Source organism: Zonotrichia leucophrys, chromosome 3 (genome assembly GCF_028769735.1).
Source record: "Zonotrichia leucophrys gambelii isolate GWCS_2022_RI chromosome 3, RI_Zleu_2.0, whole genome shotgun sequence".
Lineage (NCBI taxonomy): Eukaryota > Metazoa > Chordata > Aves > Passeriformes > Passerellidae > Zonotrichia > Zonotrichia leucophrys.
Genome location: NC_088172.1, coordinates 50,369,177 through 50,390,304, shown reverse-complemented (window position 1 = coordinate 50,390,304; position 21,128 = coordinate 50,369,177). Strand labels below are relative to the sequence as shown.

The 21,128-nt window shown below is 39.3% G+C and overlaps 1 protein-coding gene across 1 annotated transcript in view; it reads right to left on the bottom strand.

The window, feature by feature from the left end:
* Positions 1-2,745: 2,745 nt before the first annotated feature.
* The window catches only part of PPP1R14C (protein phosphatase 1 regulatory inhibitor subunit 14C), a 50,989-nt gene continuing 32,606 nt past the window's right edge, over positions 2,746-21,128 (bottom strand). Inside the window, exons 2-4 of the mRNA XM_064708137.1 lie at positions 14,208-14,291; positions 12,829-12,861; positions 2,746-4,055 (exon numbers count right to left, since the gene is read on the bottom strand). Of these exons, the coding sequence (XP_064564207.1) occupies positions 3,981-4,055; positions 12,829-12,861; positions 14,208-14,291 (192 nt within the window). The 3' untranslated portion in view covers positions 2,746-3,980. The remainder of the gene's footprint in view (positions 4,056-12,828; positions 12,862-14,207; positions 14,292-21,128) is intronic.

Here is a 21,128-nt window from a genome sequence, read left to right as displayed (position 1 = left end):
TATTAGTTTCCTCTGCTTTAACATAAAATCTAGAACCAACCAAAAACCAAAACAAAACAAAAAACCAAAAACAAAACCAAAAACAATCATAGAAAAAAACCCATCAAACAAGCAAAACCCCACAAAGCGGAAGTCTAGAGTTTTAAGGCCTTTGATTACCTTGACTGAAACTGAGTAACTGTCCAACGACATCTGATCTAGAAAAGCATCTGATTTCCATTTGGAGAGACTAATATATGTCAATCTCACCTATTCCCACAGTAGCAAGCTCAAAGGGGTCATCACCATCAGGATGCTCTATTTTCTTCAACACTTCAAGTTTCTTTCCTTTATCTTCCAGGCATTTCTCCTCTTCATGCTTTTCTCCAATACATGAAAGCATTGACATCTCTCCTTTTATTTCCATACAGAAATATAAGCAGTAACACAAATTTTCTGTTTTCCTAACAGGAAATTTTCTCAGTGATGTTTTTTCCTGGACTTCCCAACATCTGATTTCTTTTCTGGCTTCCTCCCCAAATCTCAACATCTTTTGAAAAGTACTGCATGCAGTTACTCAGTACCTGTAAACAATCTGTGCAGTATACAATGACAAATCTTATGCAGCCAAGAAGCAATTTTTCCTTTTGTTACAGCACTTCACCAGAGTTTTCAGTTCAAAACACTGTTTGTTCAGAATAAGACCTGCATTTTCTTCTAGCTTCCACTCAAATAAGTCTCTGTTGATGTGGCTAGCAATTTTTTTTTACCCTGGAGCTGCATGTTTACATTAAGACTGTCTTGACTCTGAAAAACCATTTAGAAATAAATTGCTGAGTAATTTCAATTTCACTTATGCTATTTTACCTACCAGCATAAAGTACTAAGAATTCTTACTAAGACTCTGCATCAAAGAATTTCAAGTGCACAAACAGGGCAGATATTTTGCTCCTGCTTTTCTTGACCATATTCTCTGAGAACAGAAAAAAATCTCCCTTTCACATTCTGCATGACGTTCCCTACATGAATGCAGCTTCAGGAGTAAAGCCCATTGCTGGGGGGAAGGAACAAAAATAATGCTGGCAGGCAAATGGCTCATGTCCTTTCTTCTGTGCCACAGGAATACAGCACCCTGTCACTGCAGCCTCCTGAGGCACACTCAGTATGATTACACAAGCACTTTGCTTTTCTTTCTAACCCAACTGCCAGGTCCTGCTGTAAAACATGCAAAAGCTAATTATGTCATAAAGCAGACTCCAGAAACACATGCTTTTGAAGGCAATTTTTTAACACTGCAAGGGCACTTCAATTCCAAAACAAAAACCTCAGCTTCACTCTGTATTTATAAGAAGGAACTTCAGTTTCTTTCATTAGCCACTTAAAAAGCTCAGAGGAAGCTCTCATTGCAGCAACTTGGCCCTTCTTAGGAAAGCTGTCCAGCCAAGACAGTAAAGAGACTGGGCTGTAAGATTTCATTTCAAGTTGTTTCAGTAACAGAGTGCTATTTATATGCTCCTTGAGTATTTCCCCAGAGCCAAGAACACCCACGCAGTATAAAGACATAAAGCACAATTAAATCTTTAGTGAATGGGTCAATTCCTCCCTCACTAACACCAAGGCCAAGAGTAGCTCCATTAAGTAAAAATTAGCAAGAATGAGACCCCACAATGCCCAGGAAAATCAGGCCAGCTGCAAACAAAAGCTATTTAGAGCTTGGTTTTGCTCCCTGACAGTTCTAAGACAGCAAAACCTGTGGTGTTGGAGGAAATTCTTCTCAGAAGTGACTTAACCCATCTCCAGGAGGCAACAACAGCAAGGACTGTCTCAGCCTTCACCATTTCTAAGTGCACCACCAGACCTATTAGTTTTAGAAGGGGTACACTGCTACTTTCCACAGCTACTCTGTGCAAGAATAATACAATAAAAGAGACAAATATGTCATGAGTACAGCTAAGTGGACAGCTTTTAGCCAAACAACATGAAAGTAAAAATATTTGTGGATAGCATTTTTTGCTGTAGGTCATGAGAGATCTGGTATAGTTGCCATTAATTGACATCTGATTTGGCACACTGTTATAAAGGAAAAAAAGTGATATTTGAAATTGTCAGTGAAGTCACAAAATGCGTCCGTGAATGTGAAAATTACTAGAACACTTATTGTTCAAACTGTGCCTTGTTTCAGACTCCATCTCAAAGGAGAACATGAGAATTGCCAGCAAGTCCAAACCAGAGATAAACTGCAACTTCAGCAAGATACAAGATTTAAATTTAAAATGCTGTAGGTGAGTATTTTCTCAAGAGTGCTGGAATTTCTTGAGAATCCCAAAAGGTGCCTAAAGGAAGAAAGGTAGAGTGTCTCCTTCTGAAAGATCCCCTTCTGCCACACCTTCACTAGGAAACTGAGAGCCACCCAGTGTAAGCCTTCCCCTACAGTCCATCTCTGGTGGACAAAAAAAAAATCTGAATTTGTCAGCATTTATCTGAAAGAACTTCTAAAGCTTTGTTTCCCCACCCTTTGTTAAATTCTCTAAGGCACAGGGAAGGAAAGCCTCATCTGGAGGAGACTTTCAAATGTGCACCAGGTTACAGGAGTGTGAGTGATACTGGGCAAGGGCTGAGTGATACTGGCTACATTAAAAGCCAGTTAAGGTCAATACAGCTGAGTTCCCACATACTTACCACCCTACAGGCTTCTCTTTTTGACAAGCAATTCCATTTACAAACCTACTCAGCAACAGTAGTCTTGTAAAGTGTACATGTAACAAGTCACAAGTTGTTCCATTTATTTGAGTAAATATCTGGTAAATAAAATCATCAGTAAACATTACAAAATTAAATACATTAAAAAAGCTTGCCAGTATACATAAAATTCACAAACATGTACTTCTTTTGAAAAATAAAATATGTTCAGAGCACCCTTGATATAAAATGCCTGACTAATGTCACCTACCAGTAAATGGTAGCTTGTCAAACATTCTAGTTAGGACATTTTCCAGAAGGGAGCAGGGATCTCTGCTCTTGCTCTTACAAGTAAGAGAGCCCAAGTTAAGAAGTCTCCCACTTCTCAGGGCAGAGCCATAAACAAAGGCTGTATTACTCTTTGCCTACCTTTATAGGAGAGGAATCTGCATTTGATTAAGACCACATCTTTAAATGCAATACAGTACTTGCAATTCATTTTGGTATCACTGCCTTTCCTCCAGCATGAACCAGCTTTTAAATGCTCGTGGACATTTCTCTAGATATCACTCCAGGCCCATTTTCATAGGTCAGCACAGCTCCAAGACACCATGAGGTGGAGAGGAAGTGATCCTGGCAAAGCATCAAAGTCAATCAAATAACTTTTAAGTCTACAAATTAAGCCCTTAAAACTCCCAATTTTCATATACTGCGGTCTAAACAAGGAGATATGATGAGATTCTTCACTGGGCTGCTTTAAGGGTATTTAGAAAAATGGCAGCATTCATTTTAGCAATCTAAATTGGTACCTTTTGGTAGCAAATTTGCAATAACCACCATTTAAATAATTTACTATAACAAACTTCTCCTTCCATCCATGTGAAACAGTATTCACAACCCACTTTAAAATTTATGTACAGACAAGCACAAGAAACTTGACATCCATGAGTTAAATGTACAACCAACTTAAGAAAGTTATCCAACTAGTTGCAAGGAGAAGTCTCCTAGCTCTGTAAATTTACAAGATCTTCTGGTTCACCACATAGGCTTGCTGCCCCTCATCTCTAACTCTTGGATTCTTCACTTGCTTCAGTAATCCTCCAGGTGAAAGTTGAGCAGCATCCAAATTGTTGATATTTTTGATAAAAAATAATTGACACTTAAAAAAGAACCCTTAAAACACACAAAAAAAATTCCTTGAGTTAAAACTGAATAAAATCAAAAAAGTTGTGGAGAAAGACAATTATTTTAATAAAGGTCTTGTATTCAAAGTCCCATTTCCCTTGCCATGTCTTTCAGGGAGTGCTATTACTTTGAGTTATTTATATACTCTTCTTTTGAGGGGGACTGAGTTTCCTCATTCCTCTTATCCGAGTTAGCAGCTCTTTGATAAATTCCTAGGAAAAAAAAAAAAGAGCAATTTTAATGATCCCATAATGCTATAATCAAGTTCTTTTAAAAAACACAAATGACATATTTTTATTTAAGCTTTTACTGCTAAGCTGGAATTTCTCTGTCTGATCACCAGAAGCCTTATACATATCCATCCCATCCAGCAGAAGTGTGAACAATGCGCTTGTCCTTGTGATTATGCTGGCTCAGTTATCACCCATCTTTCAGGTTTTTACTCACAGGGCCTTAAGCCAACTACTGAATGAAGCAAAACCTATGACTGGATACAATGCAAACAGTCAAAGCAGACTTCCAGGCTTAAGCCTGCACAGAAATCACCACTTTTGCCAAAAGAGGTGCTTCTCTTGCCACTCTCCATGCTGGAGCTAGTATTTTGGTTGGCTGCATAGTGAGCTGTACAAGAAAGCTGATCTGGCTAAAGAACTCAGCTGTTTCCCCTCTTCTCCTGCTACTTTCCAAGCTGGCTCAGCTCTCTGACCCAGCCCACCCCTCAGCCCACACTAACACTTGTGTCAGTCCAAGGCAAGGCAGGAACAAGGAGCCAGAGGTAGCACCACTGGCTTATCATGGGTTAAACTGGTTGCAGAACTAAGTGAATGACATTACTTTGAAAACAAACAAATGCCAACGCCCCCACACTTCCCAGGAAAAAAAAAAAAAACAGAACACAACAAACAAATTAAAGGCCTTTATTCACAGTTATATTTTCCCTAGTTTCAGCATATTTCCTCTTTTTAGACTATGTTAGAACAGAAGCTTAGAGATTTGCATCATTCTTGGAAATTCTTTTGGTATACAATTTCCTGCAGGTGGATTAAAAGCTAAAGGCATCCTTACTGTCACATTGGGAAAACAATGTTTTTCCACAGTACCGTGTATGAACACACAAAAAGGTTCTTATGAAATCAGCTAGCTGTAAATATGGAATGTAATTATTCAGTTAAGTTGATGTGAAAAGCCAGGTTGGACAGGGCTTTGAGCCTAGTGGATGTGTCCCCACCCTTGGCAGTCAAATTAGGTGATCTTTAAAGTCCCTTCCAACCCAAACCATTCTATGATTCTATGAAACAACTAAAAGCATGACTTCCTGGATGAGTGCTTGAAGTCTCCACCCTGAACTAAGCAAAGGCCACTTCAGGAATACATCTATTCATATCAATATCATGCCTCCCATCTGGACAGACAGCCTAATGACATGATCAGAAATAGAGTTTCTTTAGACCCCCAAATCCTCTCGCTCCATCCTCTTGAGGCTGTCTTACATCACAAAGGCACAAGCCACCACTGGAACAATATCAACTTTAAACTTGTCACAGTCCAGTGCTTCTCCACTGAAAAATTAGGAGGAAGACACGCTTACTGTAAAAATTCACAGCTTTCAACAAACTTTGCATTAATTCTGTGTCACCATATCATCGCTGTAAGGATCTGCTACATAATGCAAAACTATATGGCATGGTGCTTCTTGAAGCATATAAACACACTTCAGGATTTTTTACTATCAAACTTTTATATAAAGCCCTGCAGTACAATCATTAAAGAAATAAAGCAATCTCAGATTTTTACTTGGGATTAGTGTCATTTGTATTGCCTCTCAGCACGTCTTTCCATTTAAAAAAATAGTCCTATCAGACTAAGACAGCTTTGGAGAAGAATGGGCTGAAGTGCAGTTCTTCCCTTAGAAAAACTTTTAAAATTGTCGTTCAAGCCACAAATATTCTACAAGAAGACACTGCATCTGGAAACTCTCCAGCAGCTTCACTGAAGTAAAAGCCTTATGGGAAGGGACGTCTGCAGACAGGAATATCTATGGTACTCTGCAGTCATCAGGGACATCCCAACCTGCCATTCCTCTGCCCATTCTCCCACATCTCGGTAGAGTCTGAAGCAAATTTCTCTTAGATATCAAATGTAGGCAAGGGTCAGTTGCTTTTTAATATGACATTATAGCAAAAGTTCTCCCCTTAAAAAAAAAAGTTCCTCCCCTTAACTTTGAAGAGTTATCAAAAGCACCTTCTTTTGCAAAACAAGATATTTGCTTGAAGTTTTCAGACAAGTTTAACACTATCCAGAAACTTAATATCGCCAAAATGAACCAAAGTGTAGGGTCAACCTCCTAAAGGAGATCAGAAGCAACTGCAAGTATTCTTAAGGCAGAGAAGGCATTCATTTGAAGAAGTACATATAAAAATTTTAAAAGCTTTATCCCCCAGAAACTTTTTTTTCCCCTTGAAATAAGGGTCTGCAGTAACCAAAGAGTAAAACTCAGCAAGAGCATTTTGCATAATGCAGTCGCGCTGTTGCGCACTTCCACAGACACCCAAACCACAGCACTGGTTCAGCACATTTCTGATTTAAGTATCACTTTGCATCTGACACTCACATGGAGCTGGCTGTCATCAACACAGTTGTGCTCTGGTGCTTGCACCTTTCTTGCTTTGCTTTTCCTTCCCCATGAAGGAAAATCAGCGTTCTAGAAAAGATGCACATTTTCCCTCATGGAGGCAGGAAAGGAGACTTCACAGCATTTCAGTAAACCTTCACCTTATAACTAACCAAAACAGGTTGATGTCAGCAATACCAATTTTGTTTCCTTAAGCCATCACTCAAAAATTGCAGTGTTGCTCCTTGTGGCCATTTGAGTCAAGACTTAATATCCACATCTATCTCTACCTTGTAAACAAAAATCATTTTACACAAAGCATTTTACTGAAATCCTCCCTAACAAGATATGCTGAAATTCAGCATCAGACATTTGAAAGCCGATCATGTACTAATCTATGTTAAAAGCACTTCTGTAATACAGCTTGAATTATCTACCTATATATACTGATGTAATTCATGGAGTTAAAAAACAAGAATAATACAGCTAAGGATTCAAAAACCTATTCATTATTCCTTGAAGGGTTGTAGCCAGGAATACACAGGCTACACGCACTTCTAATGCAAGAAAAATCTCACACCAGCACTTTGTGCCTTGGTAAATAAAATAAAAAACAAAGTTTTTACAAAGTGCAAAAATATAAAAAGACTCAGTTAAAATTTTTTTTACAGATTTTCTGCAAGGAGGCACCCTTATTACAAGTATTGAGACTCTTTTTAATTTGTAATACTAAATCATTGTTTCTAGAAGACATCTTTCTAATTCTAAAGGCAAATTTTAATGAGAGGCAGACAAAATCTATAGTTCATTTGAACTCATCTATATTCAGCCTTAGGCAAAAAAATAATAAAGGCAAAAAACAAAGGTGAAATGATAATTCAGAAAAGGGGAGGAAATCACTTCACCTCTTTGGTGGTGTGACATTGTTTTAACGAGGTCATTTGACAGACAATGAATTCCAGGCTTCCTATTCAAGTCTTCCAATTAATTCTGGAGACTAATTAGACTCTGTCTCTCCAGATTTCTCTTCCTCAAACAGTACACATGTAGTAGGACTAGTTTTTAAACTAAGATTTAGAGTTTCTAGTCCTCCTGCTTCACTAGAGCATGAAATGAATCCTAAGTCAGCTTTCCTTCACAGCTTTACTTCCCTGTAGCCAGGTCAAAAACCAAGATTAACTGTTTGCCCAAGGCTGTTTCTTGGAGATGGCTTTATTAGTTGGATGTAAAAACTAAAGTCAGCCTGGAGAGCAATCCCATAAATGGTTGGGAAAGAACCTAAATAATAACCCATCTTACTGCCAAACACCTCTTCCACACAGGCTCAAACCCCCCCTAAAGCCAATTGTACAGAGAAAAGGGAACTGTTCTCCCTGCTTTGGGAGAACAGGACCAGAAGATTCCTTCTATTAGCAAGAACCATCACAGCATCTCTGTAGCCTCACTGAATGATACCCTCAACATGCCCTCTCCAGTAAGGCCACAGCACCATCACTGACCAGAGCACGACATTTTTGCACCACTTGAGCTTTTTGGTGAGCTCTGTTTGAGGCACTAACTACATACCACAAAGCTTAGCTACAGTTAAGACTTGCAGCCCAATGATTCTCCAATTGGGCAGCACGTAAACAAGCACAGCTTATTCTTGCCAAATCACCACTTGCTCTTCCCTTCTGATATTGCTATGGGTATTTATCAATTGTGTTCATGATTACTTGCAGAAATGAAAACATGCAACCTAAATTCCCTCCAACGCTGTAGTACAATATAGGGCAGATCTCAGCAGACACATAAAAAGGTTTAGCTCACTGAATTCAGTGGTAAAATGGATGAACAAGAAATCATGTTTTACTTCAAATGCATCTGCCTGCATTGCTTTTAAACAAGCACGTTTTCTAACCTTTTTTCTTTACAAATTTTCCTATTTCATTTCAAGTAATATGGACATAAAATACATTTGCTGTGTCCTAATAATTTACCACTTATCAGCTGCCCTGGCTTGCCCGCATGTAAGGCAGCGCAGTGCATTGAGGCTTTAGGACACGTCTGCCCTGACTATTGCTTCTTGTGGGTATCCCTATATCTTGCTGGCTTGCAATAGAAAAAACAAACAGTAACATTAATTGATAACACATTAGGAGCAAAATAAACATAAGATCCTTCAAACCTTACGGTTTGGGGTTATGGGGTTCTGTTTCAGAAGCATTGAGCTTTCTATTCATGCCTGTATACTAAAAATGTACAATATGCCAATACATACACAAAACAGCTTTTATCTTTAAAACCACAGCGCCTAGCTAACTCTAAAAAGTTGCCTCACAAGCCTGTCATTTGCTCCAACTAAGAATTAAACTTGGAGAAACATACAGTTAAGCAAATGCATCTCTACCTTTTTCAAAAATGTTAGAAGCTGCTGAAATAGTCCAACCACTGGAGTAATTGAGTAGTCAGTAATCAAATCTCTGCTAAAGTTCTCCAGAAAATATGCACAACAATTCAACATAGTTTGTTTGCAAACCATATTAAAAATTATTACTAGAAGCTTCCAGCTTTGCAACTTCCTTTTATGATGCAATTTCATCTCCTTTTTCTCCCATTTTGCACTAAGTGAAGAATTGTACTAACAAAATAGATTTAATCCTGCCTGAATGGGAGAGATCTCCAGCTCATTCATCTTAAGCTTTGTGTATTTCTATAAGAAAAGAAAGAAGTAAATAAACTGCAAATCTAATTTATTCAGTTCTCTTCAAATACTCATTATCTGCAGACCTTGTGTTGCTCAGCTGCATCTTTTGGAGCCAGTGAGCAAAAAAAATTGCCCACTCATTGGATTTCTCTCCTATAGCAGTTTAAGAGTTTCCTTGTAATTTTTCCTGTCATCACTTTGACTTTCCCACTACTGGAAGCTCTAATTCACATCAGCCATAAATACTTCAAATTTTCTCCAATGCCCAGTCTAAATAAGTGCCCTTGCTGTTACCAATAGCAGAGATAACAGCAATACAGATTTAGTCAGCCTTCTTCAAAATAAGGGTCTTTAAAACACCTCATGGATTTCACAGTCACAACTGTCTTCCTGTCCTAAATAAGAATCTATTGTGAAGTATCATCTAAAGATCATCAAGATTGGAGATTATATTTAAATCTGTTATAGTCACTGTGAACATTAAGATTCTCCACCATCAGGTGATGACAGAGAACATCAGACAGAGCTGAGACAGCCACTCAACAAAGGTCAGAGTGGGACTTTCCACAATTGACATGTGGGACTGTATGAAGAACTGACTGGCACACAGATGATGCAGGAAGAGGATGCTGCTCCCTGCTCCTCTTCAATTACAAAAGTTCAGACCCAAAATTTGATTACGGCACTGATTTAGCAGATACTAAATCCTTTGAGTTTGTGTACATAGTAATTCTTTACATAAAGGTCCCACATTAAGCATATTTCCATACAAATTAAAACAACCATAACTGCTACCTAAGAAAAGCTTTTAATATTTTAAAGCATGTTCAACAGTCTAGTAGTATTTTCATTAGAAGAAAGGTTTTGTAGCAGTTCCTCATTAGTTACTGTCAGATACTATCTTTGGCCAAATTATTAAAGAAGTTGGGAATCTTTCCATGTTTTAAGTGACCTGGATAACTCAGCTTCCTGACAAAAAGTCAATCCAGGACACATATAAACATTCCTCAGTCTTTCCTTAACCTTTAGTCTAAATGGAAGATACTGAGCAAAACTGACTTAAGATATACACTTGCAGATTTAGAAGGTTTTTTCCACAGCTGGGTAAGAGCTTTGAGTTAGTAGCCTTTTTGCCTGTACTATTTCTCTTGATATTCTGAATAGCAGGGACATCATATTACATAACTTTTCCCCCAGTTAGGGATCACTATCTTTTGCAAATTGTATAACTCTTGATGATAAAACCCCTAGTGCACTTGACAGATTGTATTTCATCAGTCAGGAGAAATTCCATTAGTTCATATCCATTCTCCACAAATCTTCTAAAAATCCTTCCACAAGCCAACTACCTCAATAGTTTTGAATGGTCTGCAAATATAAAAAGATTGCAGATTTTCTAGACAAGATGTGGATCCTTATATAGCAAGTTTAAGTCAACTAAAAGGCTCTTTAGTCCACACATGGCAGGATAAAAATCATCATTTTTAAGTGGCCTAAGCTAGCAGTTATGCAGTACTACTGAGCTCACCATGCCATAGATAAAGAAAAGTTGCTGTTGTAAAATAGTCCTGGGATGTGACTCATTTTGGAATCTATCCTCACAGAATCAGGGAATCAATTAAGTTGGACAAGGCCTCCAAGACTGAGTCCAAACTACGACCAAACACCACCTTGTCAACTAAACCATGGCACAAAGTATATTTTCTTGAACACGTCCATGGTGGTGACTCCATCTCTTGGCAGCCATTCCAATATTTACCAACCCTTTTGTGAAGAATTTCTTCCTAACTTCTAACCTAAACTCCCCTGCCATAGCTTGAGGCTATGTCCTCTTCTCTTACCACTAGTTCCTGGGAGAAGAGGCCAACACCATCGGTCTACAACCTCCTTTCAGCTAGTTGTAGAGAGTGAGAGGTCTCAACTTGGCTATCTCTATAGATTGTCAAGGAAGATGAAAATTCTCACAGATAAGGGAGCTACCTCCATCCCATCCACAAAGGATTGAAGACACAGGTCACTAGTTCAGTACTAAAATCTCACCTTGATCCAGGTGCCTTGAGGGCAGACAAGGATGTGTCCAGGATGTTGTTTCCTGAGAACTGCCACACCAACTCAATTTACCAGTATGGCACAAATCTTCCCTGTAGTTCTAGAACCAAGGTTTCCAGTGGAACACTCACTGCCATCTGTCATGTATCCTTATCAACTCTCTGAAATTTGTCCTTGCATTGTGTCAAACTTCACAGCTAAAAAACAATCATTCATATGGCATCTTTAACGAAGAAGGAAGAAGAGTAATTACAGGATCTCTGCCTTCTTCCTCTGCCTTCAGATAGCACAGAGATAAGAGGTCAGCACATGACTGATTGGTAAGCCCCTGGCAACCTGTTCCTCTCACCTAGTCATGACTTCAGCTTTCTCTTACTACACCAGGCTTCATATGCTGCGTCCATCTTCACACCTATCTTAAGAAGAAGCACCAAGGTTCAATGGCACTTGCTTAGAGAAGGCTGGAGAAGGCTGTCAGGGTCATTTGTAGTGTAGCATTACAACAGTGAGACACCTGAAGACTTGGCATTATGGCACCTCCATAATGGAAGATGTGTTATCTGCTGTAAGACAACCGAGATACAGCACACAACAAACTCTACAGGTGTTATCAGCTGAGTCTTTCTGGGTCAATTCCCCACTGTCAAAATGTTTGCAACTATAACAGCAATTCTGGAGAATCTTCCCAATCTACCATAGGAATAAATAAAAATGGAAAAGCCTTGAAGAAAATGTGTCATGGACTGTGAAGTGCCTATTCAACCATACCAGCAGTTCTTCCTGATAGTCTGATTATCCTTGAGCCCCACCAGTTTATGTGGCTACAGCTGCAGATATTACAGAAGAACCAACTTATCTGCAGCCTTATTTCAAAACCAAACACCTGGCTTCTAGTCATGCACAGCTGAAAGGTCTGCGACAAGAGGAATCCTGTAAGCCAACCCCTCTATTAAACACTGTGCAGCATCCACTTCTGGGAAAGAACTGACTCTACAAATGGAACTAAGTGACCCATCACCTAGACTTTTGATTTTTACAGTGAGTCAAAGGGGTTTCTTTATAATATTTACTCTTCCTAGTAAGCACACATTACTGTATGAAAAGCAGGCTATAATAGCAATGGACACATCAATAGATACACAAGTTAAAAGTTGAGTAACTAAATCCTGCTAGTACAGGTTATCCCACAATTTTATTCAAGTCCATTCACACAAACAATTACCTGAGCTGCATATCTGCATAAAAGTTCTCAGAATAAATTTTACTGTTGTCCTAGATGAAATTAAATTATTTCACCACCAAGAGCACAGTCCAACATGCAAATATTTTTGCCATCTGATGATAACTATATTTAGTTTTATTGTAACATAGCAGCTTTAAAAGTCAGTATAGCCAGAAGGATATTACAGCAAACAATATTGATAGTTCAGTGGGAATGACCAGCAGTTCCTCCACAGGGTACAATCACATTCCTACTGTAGCTAAGTGACAGGCATAAGCATTTTTAGGATATAAAGTCTATCAGCTAGCCATTAATATTAATCTAATTACTTTATTATAAGAATAAAAATAAATTTAGTTTAGCTTGAACATAACTACAGTTTCCACAGGTTAATAGCATTTTTAAAAAGTCTTTTACCTCTGTTGGTTTGTAGCAATCTACAAGAGTTTCCTAGAAGCAAAATATGAAAGTGTCAGTATCCATACAGAGTAATAGTGAACATAAACAAGTCATGGTATGAAACCTGGCAAGGGAGGGGAGAAAGAAAATAAGCAAGAACAGAAATCACTGAATGAAGATGTTAGTGAAAACCCAAAGTTATACAAGTCACCTTTGCTCCCTATGTGGATCAGAATTATTTGTACCAGGAGAGAAAGAATGGCTTCTTTCTCCCTGTAGGAGGTTACAAAACCCCTGTCTCCAAGGAAAACTGAGAAGAGGAGGAGAATCCAAGAACATTTCTCCCAGGAACAGACATGTGAAAGGCAGCTTTCTGTGAGGACATGAGTGTCTTTGCAATGCAGAAATAGAGACGTTAGTAATTCCTAGCAGGGCATTCCTAGCAGGGAGCTGCTGCAGCTAGTTCAGGCAGAAGCAGCAAAGCTATTTATGAACACTGAGCAAACAGCCTGGGGCCATGCCCCAGTCTCTCTGGCTGGCCAGCAGGCACTGAGCAAAGGGGCTAACAGGCACCAAAATGAGATGTGCTGCATCGAAGCACCACATTAGTCACCTCCCAGGAGCACGCTGAGGGCAAGCCATGACTCTAGAACACTTTGCCTTTTCTTAGTGCATCTGAAAAGATTATAAATGGAGACATTTCCTATTGGGTTTATATATTGATTTAGAGAGAGATTTATATTAAGGCAATGATATTTCTTTTCTTTTCCCCCTCATTCTTCCATTCATTAATTCCTACCTCACACAAGATTCAGAAGTTTAGAGAGCTGGTTTAAGCTGTTTAATTTTGGCAGATAGCTTTTGAATCTCCCAACTAATTCCTGTTCCTGACCATCTTATCCTTTCTTTGAACCTTTTGATGGGTTCCAATTTCTTTCTGGTATAGAAAGAAATAATTGCCAGTAATCTAAGCACAAGGGAAGATTTCTGGTCTGTATACACATTTCTACTGCTGAAGTGAATCACAGAAACTATCTGGTCATCATAACTGACTCTCAGTCATATAGCTTTTTCCATGTGCTGTTCTTAATTTTCCTATGTTTTCTGTTCTTTATTTTATATACTTGAACAATTTAGAATGAGGCTAATTTGGCTTAGCATGTTTCCCTCTGTTACTGGGTTCTTTGAACTTTTGTTTACTAGTGTTATCACCTACCTTCTAAAAGGATTTATCTAAAAGGATTTTTATTAACTTTGAACAGTCTGGTAGACTATGCTAGAGTGGATCGAGGAATCTCTCCATTCTACATTGACAGTGGATTCAATCAAACACAAGATATTGATCCAGATGCATTACTTCAGCCACCTTCTGATTTAAAATTACAAAATAATATTACCTGTAATTTGAGAGCTCTCTCCTCTTCATTGGCTGCATCAAGAAGGTCATCAATGTCAATTTCTACCTCTGGCATTTCTTCTTCCTAAAATGCAAAAATACCCACTTAGTCCATAGAGCTATCTTTTAACTAGCCCCAAAAGCAGCCTGATGATAACACACAAACCCATCTTCCTGGAGCCAGAAAAGGAAATAAATAGGGGATGGTGGCTTGATTCCTTGCTCCCAGGCCAGCATCAGGCCAAGTACCAGCCTCACAGAAGGTGACAGTTCTTAAGAAATCCTTTGCTCTTAGCCAGGACCTGTTACTAACTCATGGCCAGCAGCACAAGTCATGCTACTCTCACAGTACTGGGCAAGAGGATGAAGAAGTAAAAGTAGAAGGAAAAGGAAGTAGATAACAACTGCAGCAAGCCACAAAATTGTTTTGAAAGCATTTTTGATTGGACTGCTTTTCTTGATAACACTGTGGAAGATGTCCCTTGCATAAAGTTGGCTTACAAGGATGGCATACATGCTCCATCAGAAGAACTCAGATTTTCAGTACCTGCAGTAAAGCACAAAGTCTAAGGCATAGAGTACTTTAGAGAATTTTTCTTAAACCTCCTCCACCCACACACTTCTCTCTTTGCATCACCAACACATCAGATGCCTTGTTCCCTGAGCCAGAGCAGCAGTCCATACATTTTGAAGGACCTCTGAGCTCTAGAATCTCAATGAGAATTCATTATCCACAGATATCACCATGTATTGCATTTTCAGTTACGCAAAAAACATTCTGCTGGCCACTTTATACATTTTCTCATCAAAATTGTTATGCAGCTCCCTGCTGCACATAAAAACTCTGGTCTCAGACACTCTCCCACACCAAGTCCAGCCTTGACAGTGGCCTCAGTACCGTGGCACACAGCTCCTCTGTTGCCCCTCCTCCATTTAAGCCAACACATGGGCACTGCAAGACTCTCCTCTCTCACAAGTGCACTGCCATCAATTGACTCACTGATGTGGCATCACTTTGGCACAACCTAATGAAAACAGGGACCTGAAGGTCTCCAAAGCAGAGGGTGGATTTAAGAGTCAGGATGAAGCAAAAAGATCACAGCAGCAGCTGCCCCCTTCTTGCACCCCACCAACACTTCTCAAGATCCTTTAAAGAAGCATTTTTACAAAAATGTGGTGGTTCTAGCAAGTTGCAGAAGTTTCAACAACCATGAAATAATTTAACAGCTCCAATAGCAACTGCTTCAGGTAATATCAAATTATTCTTCTACTGGGTAAAAGACAGTCTAAATATTACCAACAAAGGTAAGTTAGCTCAAGTTAATCTAAGAGAAGTTAAGCACCAAAGTGGCAAACAACTAACTGTATTAAACTCCAGCTAAAATGCCAACTATTCAACATCTTTTTGAGTGTGAGGAGGAAGGACAGAAGTTGGATGATTAAGTTCCTCATTCCTCATCTCTGAAGGAAAGTGTGCAGTGACACCATAGGGCAGTCATGCAGGCAGTTAGACCCAGTGAACAAAAATACACAAGGCACACCCTTTGCCCAGTCAGCCTGGTCAGAAAGGAAGTGTGGACATTTGCTGAGACGAAGTAAAAACACCAATTACTGTAACACAATCTGGCAATATGGGAGTTTTTAAACCAATACAACAGATTCACTAGCAATTTAAAGAAGATGAAGAGAAGTCTTCCATAGGGTATATATTCAGTAAAAGCCATCAGAATTGGAAGGATAAAGAATAATCCATAACAGTAGTACAGTTACTTAGTAGTTTATAATCCCAACTCTATACTAATTCTCATATCTCACCAAGAACCAGAAATTCCCCACATAGGTAGTAAATCTCCTGAACATTTAATCTAAGCAGCTCAGCCTAAATACTGTTAAGACAGGGTGCCTGGAGTTACTGCTAATATTGTAAACTTATCAAAATACACATCCACTGAACTGTGTAAATAGCAATTGTGCATATGTTTGCATTCAGAAGTGCTGTTCAGCACATTGAGTATTTTGTCAGATACACATTTTGAACTCCTGTCCCTTGGAGCAGCATTCTAGCAAACTGAAACAATGTTAAAAAGCAGCAGTGAGGGGAAATTGCCTAGAAGGTATATAATGCTTTTTTGTGATCACACTTCATCGAAGTTGAGTGCTCCTGAAAGGTTAGTTTTACTCTGAATCGTACCAGTCAAATGGAAGAAATCCTTGCTTCTTCCCTCTTTTTCAAATCAACTTTCTCCTACATCTTCAAAGTTCACAGTGCCATCAATTCAGAGGGCAACTGCACCAGCAGTTCACTGAAATTTCAGTATAAGAGGTAACACAGCTCCTGTACATCACAAAAAGTGATAACAAAATAAATTACAAATGTTTCTGAAACAAGTAACTATAATTATATCTGACACAATGGCATTCAATTAAATTATATTTTCTGTAAAACATCATGTGTAGCTTCTTCACTTCACAGCAGAATTTCAGCAGAACTCTGATACATAACACAAATGGAGAGGGAAGCCCAAAAAGGTAACTCTTGCTCTTATTTTTGGCTGAATGAACAAACAATCAAAACACCTTTTCTCCATCTGAACTACTGTGCCTGCACAATCTGAATAGTTTTATGTAAGGCATGAAAAACATGCCCTGAGGTCAGGAGCCTGACCACTCCATAACAGCTGTAATGACAGAGGGAGGAAAGACAAAGTCATGCCTTCTGTTTGACAGATTTTATTGGTGAGATTAGTTTGGTTGCTCCAACTACAATTCAGCAGCTAGATACAGATTGGGCTGGGCCAAGCCTGAAAGGGTCTGTGCATAGCCAAAGGATGGTATTTTAAGGGTCTTGTTACTGTCATGAGGCTGTGCAAAAACACAAACACTGCCACCAGTTCTGCTCCAGTAAGAGGGAGACAAAGTGATGCAAATAGCAGATGGGGGGACAAGGAACCACTAGCAGCATGCTGACAGGGAGCAGCCTCCAGAAAAGCTAAAACAGGGGTGTGGGGGTTCTGGGTGCAAACATCTATCAACTGAGACTTCTGAGGGAGAGGAGGATGGACACTCTCCTTTTAAGCACCCTCTTCAGTCTGCATTGCCAATGTAGGCAGAACTTGAGCTGATTTCTGCTTAATCATTCAAAAGTCAGAAAATATCAAAGACAGCTGGCATGATATTTAATAAAACTTAAATTCAACCTTGCATTGAAAGACAGCCCCATTACTCTTTAGACTGCCTGAATTCTTTGCAGGCTACTGGCAAAAGACCTTGGGCACAGACGTGCATTAAGCAGTAAATAGCTGTAGCAGTTTAAGACAACCTCTTCAGCTGGCACTGGTGAATGAAACAGAAACAGGTGAACATCCATTAGTGAGACCAGAAAAAGATCTTCAAAACCAGCTCCCACAGCAGCTTAAGCCAAAGGGCTGAATTTTGCAGGGGCATCTTGAAGAACACTTGCATACTCCAGCCTGCTGACCCTGAGGAGAGCACCTCCAACATAGCAAAAGCAAGTCTTATTCCAAGTATCTACTAATTAAACAAAAACAGGTTTAAACAGAAATTTAAAAAACAAAAAACAAAATTAAACAAAACCAGCAAAAGCAGGTCTCATTCCAAGTATCTACTAATTAAACAATTATTGGAGGCTTTAAAATTTAAAGGGCAATGGTTGCCCAATGGATAACTTCCCACTATAAATCCAACTGGCAAATTAATCCATGATCCCACATCCTCACTGTCATTCACTGTGCATCATCACATTTGCAGTGCTGGCTAATAATTAAATAGGCTTGCTTGATTTTTGTTTTTAGATTTTAAATCTGGGAAAGAAAAGTTAAACACAGCAAGGAAAGTTAAAGTCATCATTTGTATAAAGAGCTAGGAAACAGCAGGAAAGGATAGCAAGAGAAAAATGAAGGAAAAGGAAGGAAAGATGACTTTACAGTTCAGACATATGAAAGTTTCAGATTGTACTAATCAGGGATTTCTTTCAGAGTTCTGGAAGATCGCCAATAAGTGATCAAAATCAAAGTAGAAAATAGGACCAGTTTTTCTGAAAATATCCATTCAATATATTAAAATATTTATTCATTTTAGAACAGGCATCTGCTGGGCATCTAATAAAGGCAGCTCTAAACCAGTTCATCTGCAGGCATGGATGGCACTGCAAGACAGGGGTGCAAGTTTCAGAATGACAAATAAAAAAAAACCACAAATTATCAGGACTAGAAATCATTGGTTGCATATGCAGCCTGGTGGGATTATGAATGGATTGCACTTAGTCCAGGTAAATGAATATGACCAAACAGTAGTAGTTTTTCAAAAGAAAAACTTATGTGCTTCTCATTTCAAAGCATTCAGTTGTTTTGGGGAACTTAAGCACAAGGGGAAAAGTGGATAAAAGTGGAAACAAAAAAAATAGTTTAAGTGATCAAAAATTATTAATCCAGAATTAAAGAAAGCTCTTTTTTGTTTAAAGCCATTCCTAGTTAAGTGCAGAGTCAAAATACACAGCTAAAATAAAGCCATTTGCAAGACAAAAAGACTGCTATGTCTATTGATTGGTATGAGGAAAAGAACATTAGGAAAGGATGCTGAAAACAGCAAGAAGGTACTCAAAAGTGCCAGGGTTCATGAAATTTGCGGTAAGAACAAGAATCCTCAGTGCTAAAACCCAATTGCTATATGACAGCATGTTTTTTCCAATTAAGAGCAGTAATGCCATAGCAGACATGATGATCTAATGTTGAACACGATTTTAAAAAAGGCTTTTTGTTTTGGTCCAGGTGAAGCAGTTCATGCAACAGTGAATATTAGTTTGCACTGCTGATAATCAGTGAACACATTTAGGACGCTGCTCCCAGTATGATACAATCTTTAGCAAGCAGTTAGATATTATTTTCTCCCCCATCAGGCACTTATCTCATTTGCAACCAGTCAGCGAATGTGAAATCTCAAAGGCACCACAGAGACAGAGGCCCCACACTCCAGAGCACATGCCATTCAGTCTTGGCTCCAACTAAGAGGTAGAAAACCCTGTGTTCCAACACTGTTCTAACCAGAGCAGCAGCCTCTTCTTCCAACAGAAAGTCTATCTTCCTCTATCACTCTTGTTTATTGAATAAAAGCGCAGAGACATTCAAGACAAAGTTACCAGATTTCTTCACTCATTTTGAGTCAATAATTCTACTCTTTATGAATAATCATAATTTATCTGTGGCAGTGTGGCTCCTTAACAGAAATCTTCTCTTTGCTGAGCCTGTCCTCAAGTCGGACATCACATGGATCCAGTTAAATGCACAACAAAGGAGGGACACAAAGTGCACCCCTGGCAACAGAACGGCTTATGCAAGCTGCCCAGTATCTCACTGGTGCACCAAATGCATCTTCATCTACATAACATGGTATGAAGGGCTGGATAAAAGTCAAGACCACGGTGTTTTATCCATATGGTGCAGATCTGGCATAGCCTCACCCAGGAGCCAGCAGCCCACAGCCTTGTGCACACACCACTAGAGGGAGGTAACAGTTTGCAAACACCAAGGGCCCCTGGAGCTGCTGGTAAAGCACGGAAAGGTCTTCTGAGCCCTACATGCACTTCTTGGTCTGGAGAACAAGTCTAATTTTATTACAGTACACATTGTCCTCTGCTCCTGTTCTTAAAAACATAGTCCGCAGCTTTTACTTTAACATGTCGCTTCCTGCAAAATCCTACCACCTCCGCTCCTATCTTATCAGATATTTGCTTCTGCATCCATCCTTTGTACCCCTTCTCTGCATCTGAGGGCCACAGAAAGGACTGCTGGAAACAGAAAAAGGAGCAACTCAGCTCCCAGGCACCGTGATGAGAGCTCCCTGCCAAGATGAAACTACAAGAGCCCAGCCCCTTCTAGTTACCCACAGAGCAAGCTTGTTCACATATGCCAATCGTTGAGCTTATTGCCAAACTTTAACAAGTTCAGGCACATGACAAGCACAAGTGAAAGAGGAGGGGAGTTGCTTGATTAAACTGAGAACACTTTCATAAACTGGCCACACGCATCTCCGATGCACAGCAAATCTGGTCCCTCCAAAATTTCCAAGATTACACATACCAGAGTTTCCACTTGGCTGTCGAAAGTCCTCAAGCAATGTGGGAAACCACATTTTTTTCTTTCTTATTTTAATCTCAACATCAGAAATAACTGAAATCTTACCTAAAAAGCTTTTCAAGATATTCCAGCTGAGGCAGACACATACTGTGAACCTCCTTAGCTCAGATTATTTCAATTTGGACAAGTTGAACATTTTAAGTGTGTTTGCCAGTTGTTAAATCAAGAGTAATGCCAAGAACAATGCTTACAGAGCTCTGCATGGAGAACTACAAACCTTGCTGTGAAGCAGAGGGGGAGATTACCTAGGAATTTGCAAAGTCTAGCAATATAGAGGATGAAACAAAGCTGCAGAAAAGGTGAGAAGATGGACAGACACTTCAACACACAGTGATGCTGTTTACACAGGCAGGCACTGCTGGACCACAGTTTGTTCAGCCAGTGTGCACAAACTGCATGGTCCAAAAAACATAGCTGCATTAGGGCAGCTTTCAGACCAAAAGAACAAGCCCTGTTGGCAGAGCATTTATATTCAAGTGCCATAGTTTATTAACACAGCAATTAGATTTCCAGACCAAAGCTTACCCACAACCACCTGGCTCAGAGAAGAAAGAAACTGCTTGTGAAAAGCCTTGTCTGCATCTGCCAATTTACCCTATGTTGGTTAGTAGATAAGTGGGAAAGAGCCCCAAGCTTATATTAGGAAGTACACATAATATTACAAGGAAATCTCAACCAGGAAATCTGTTGGAAATTCATGTCTGAACCCAGGGAACAAGAAGCACTCTCAAGCTCCAAGATCTAAAGCATAACAGCATCCCAGATCCAGG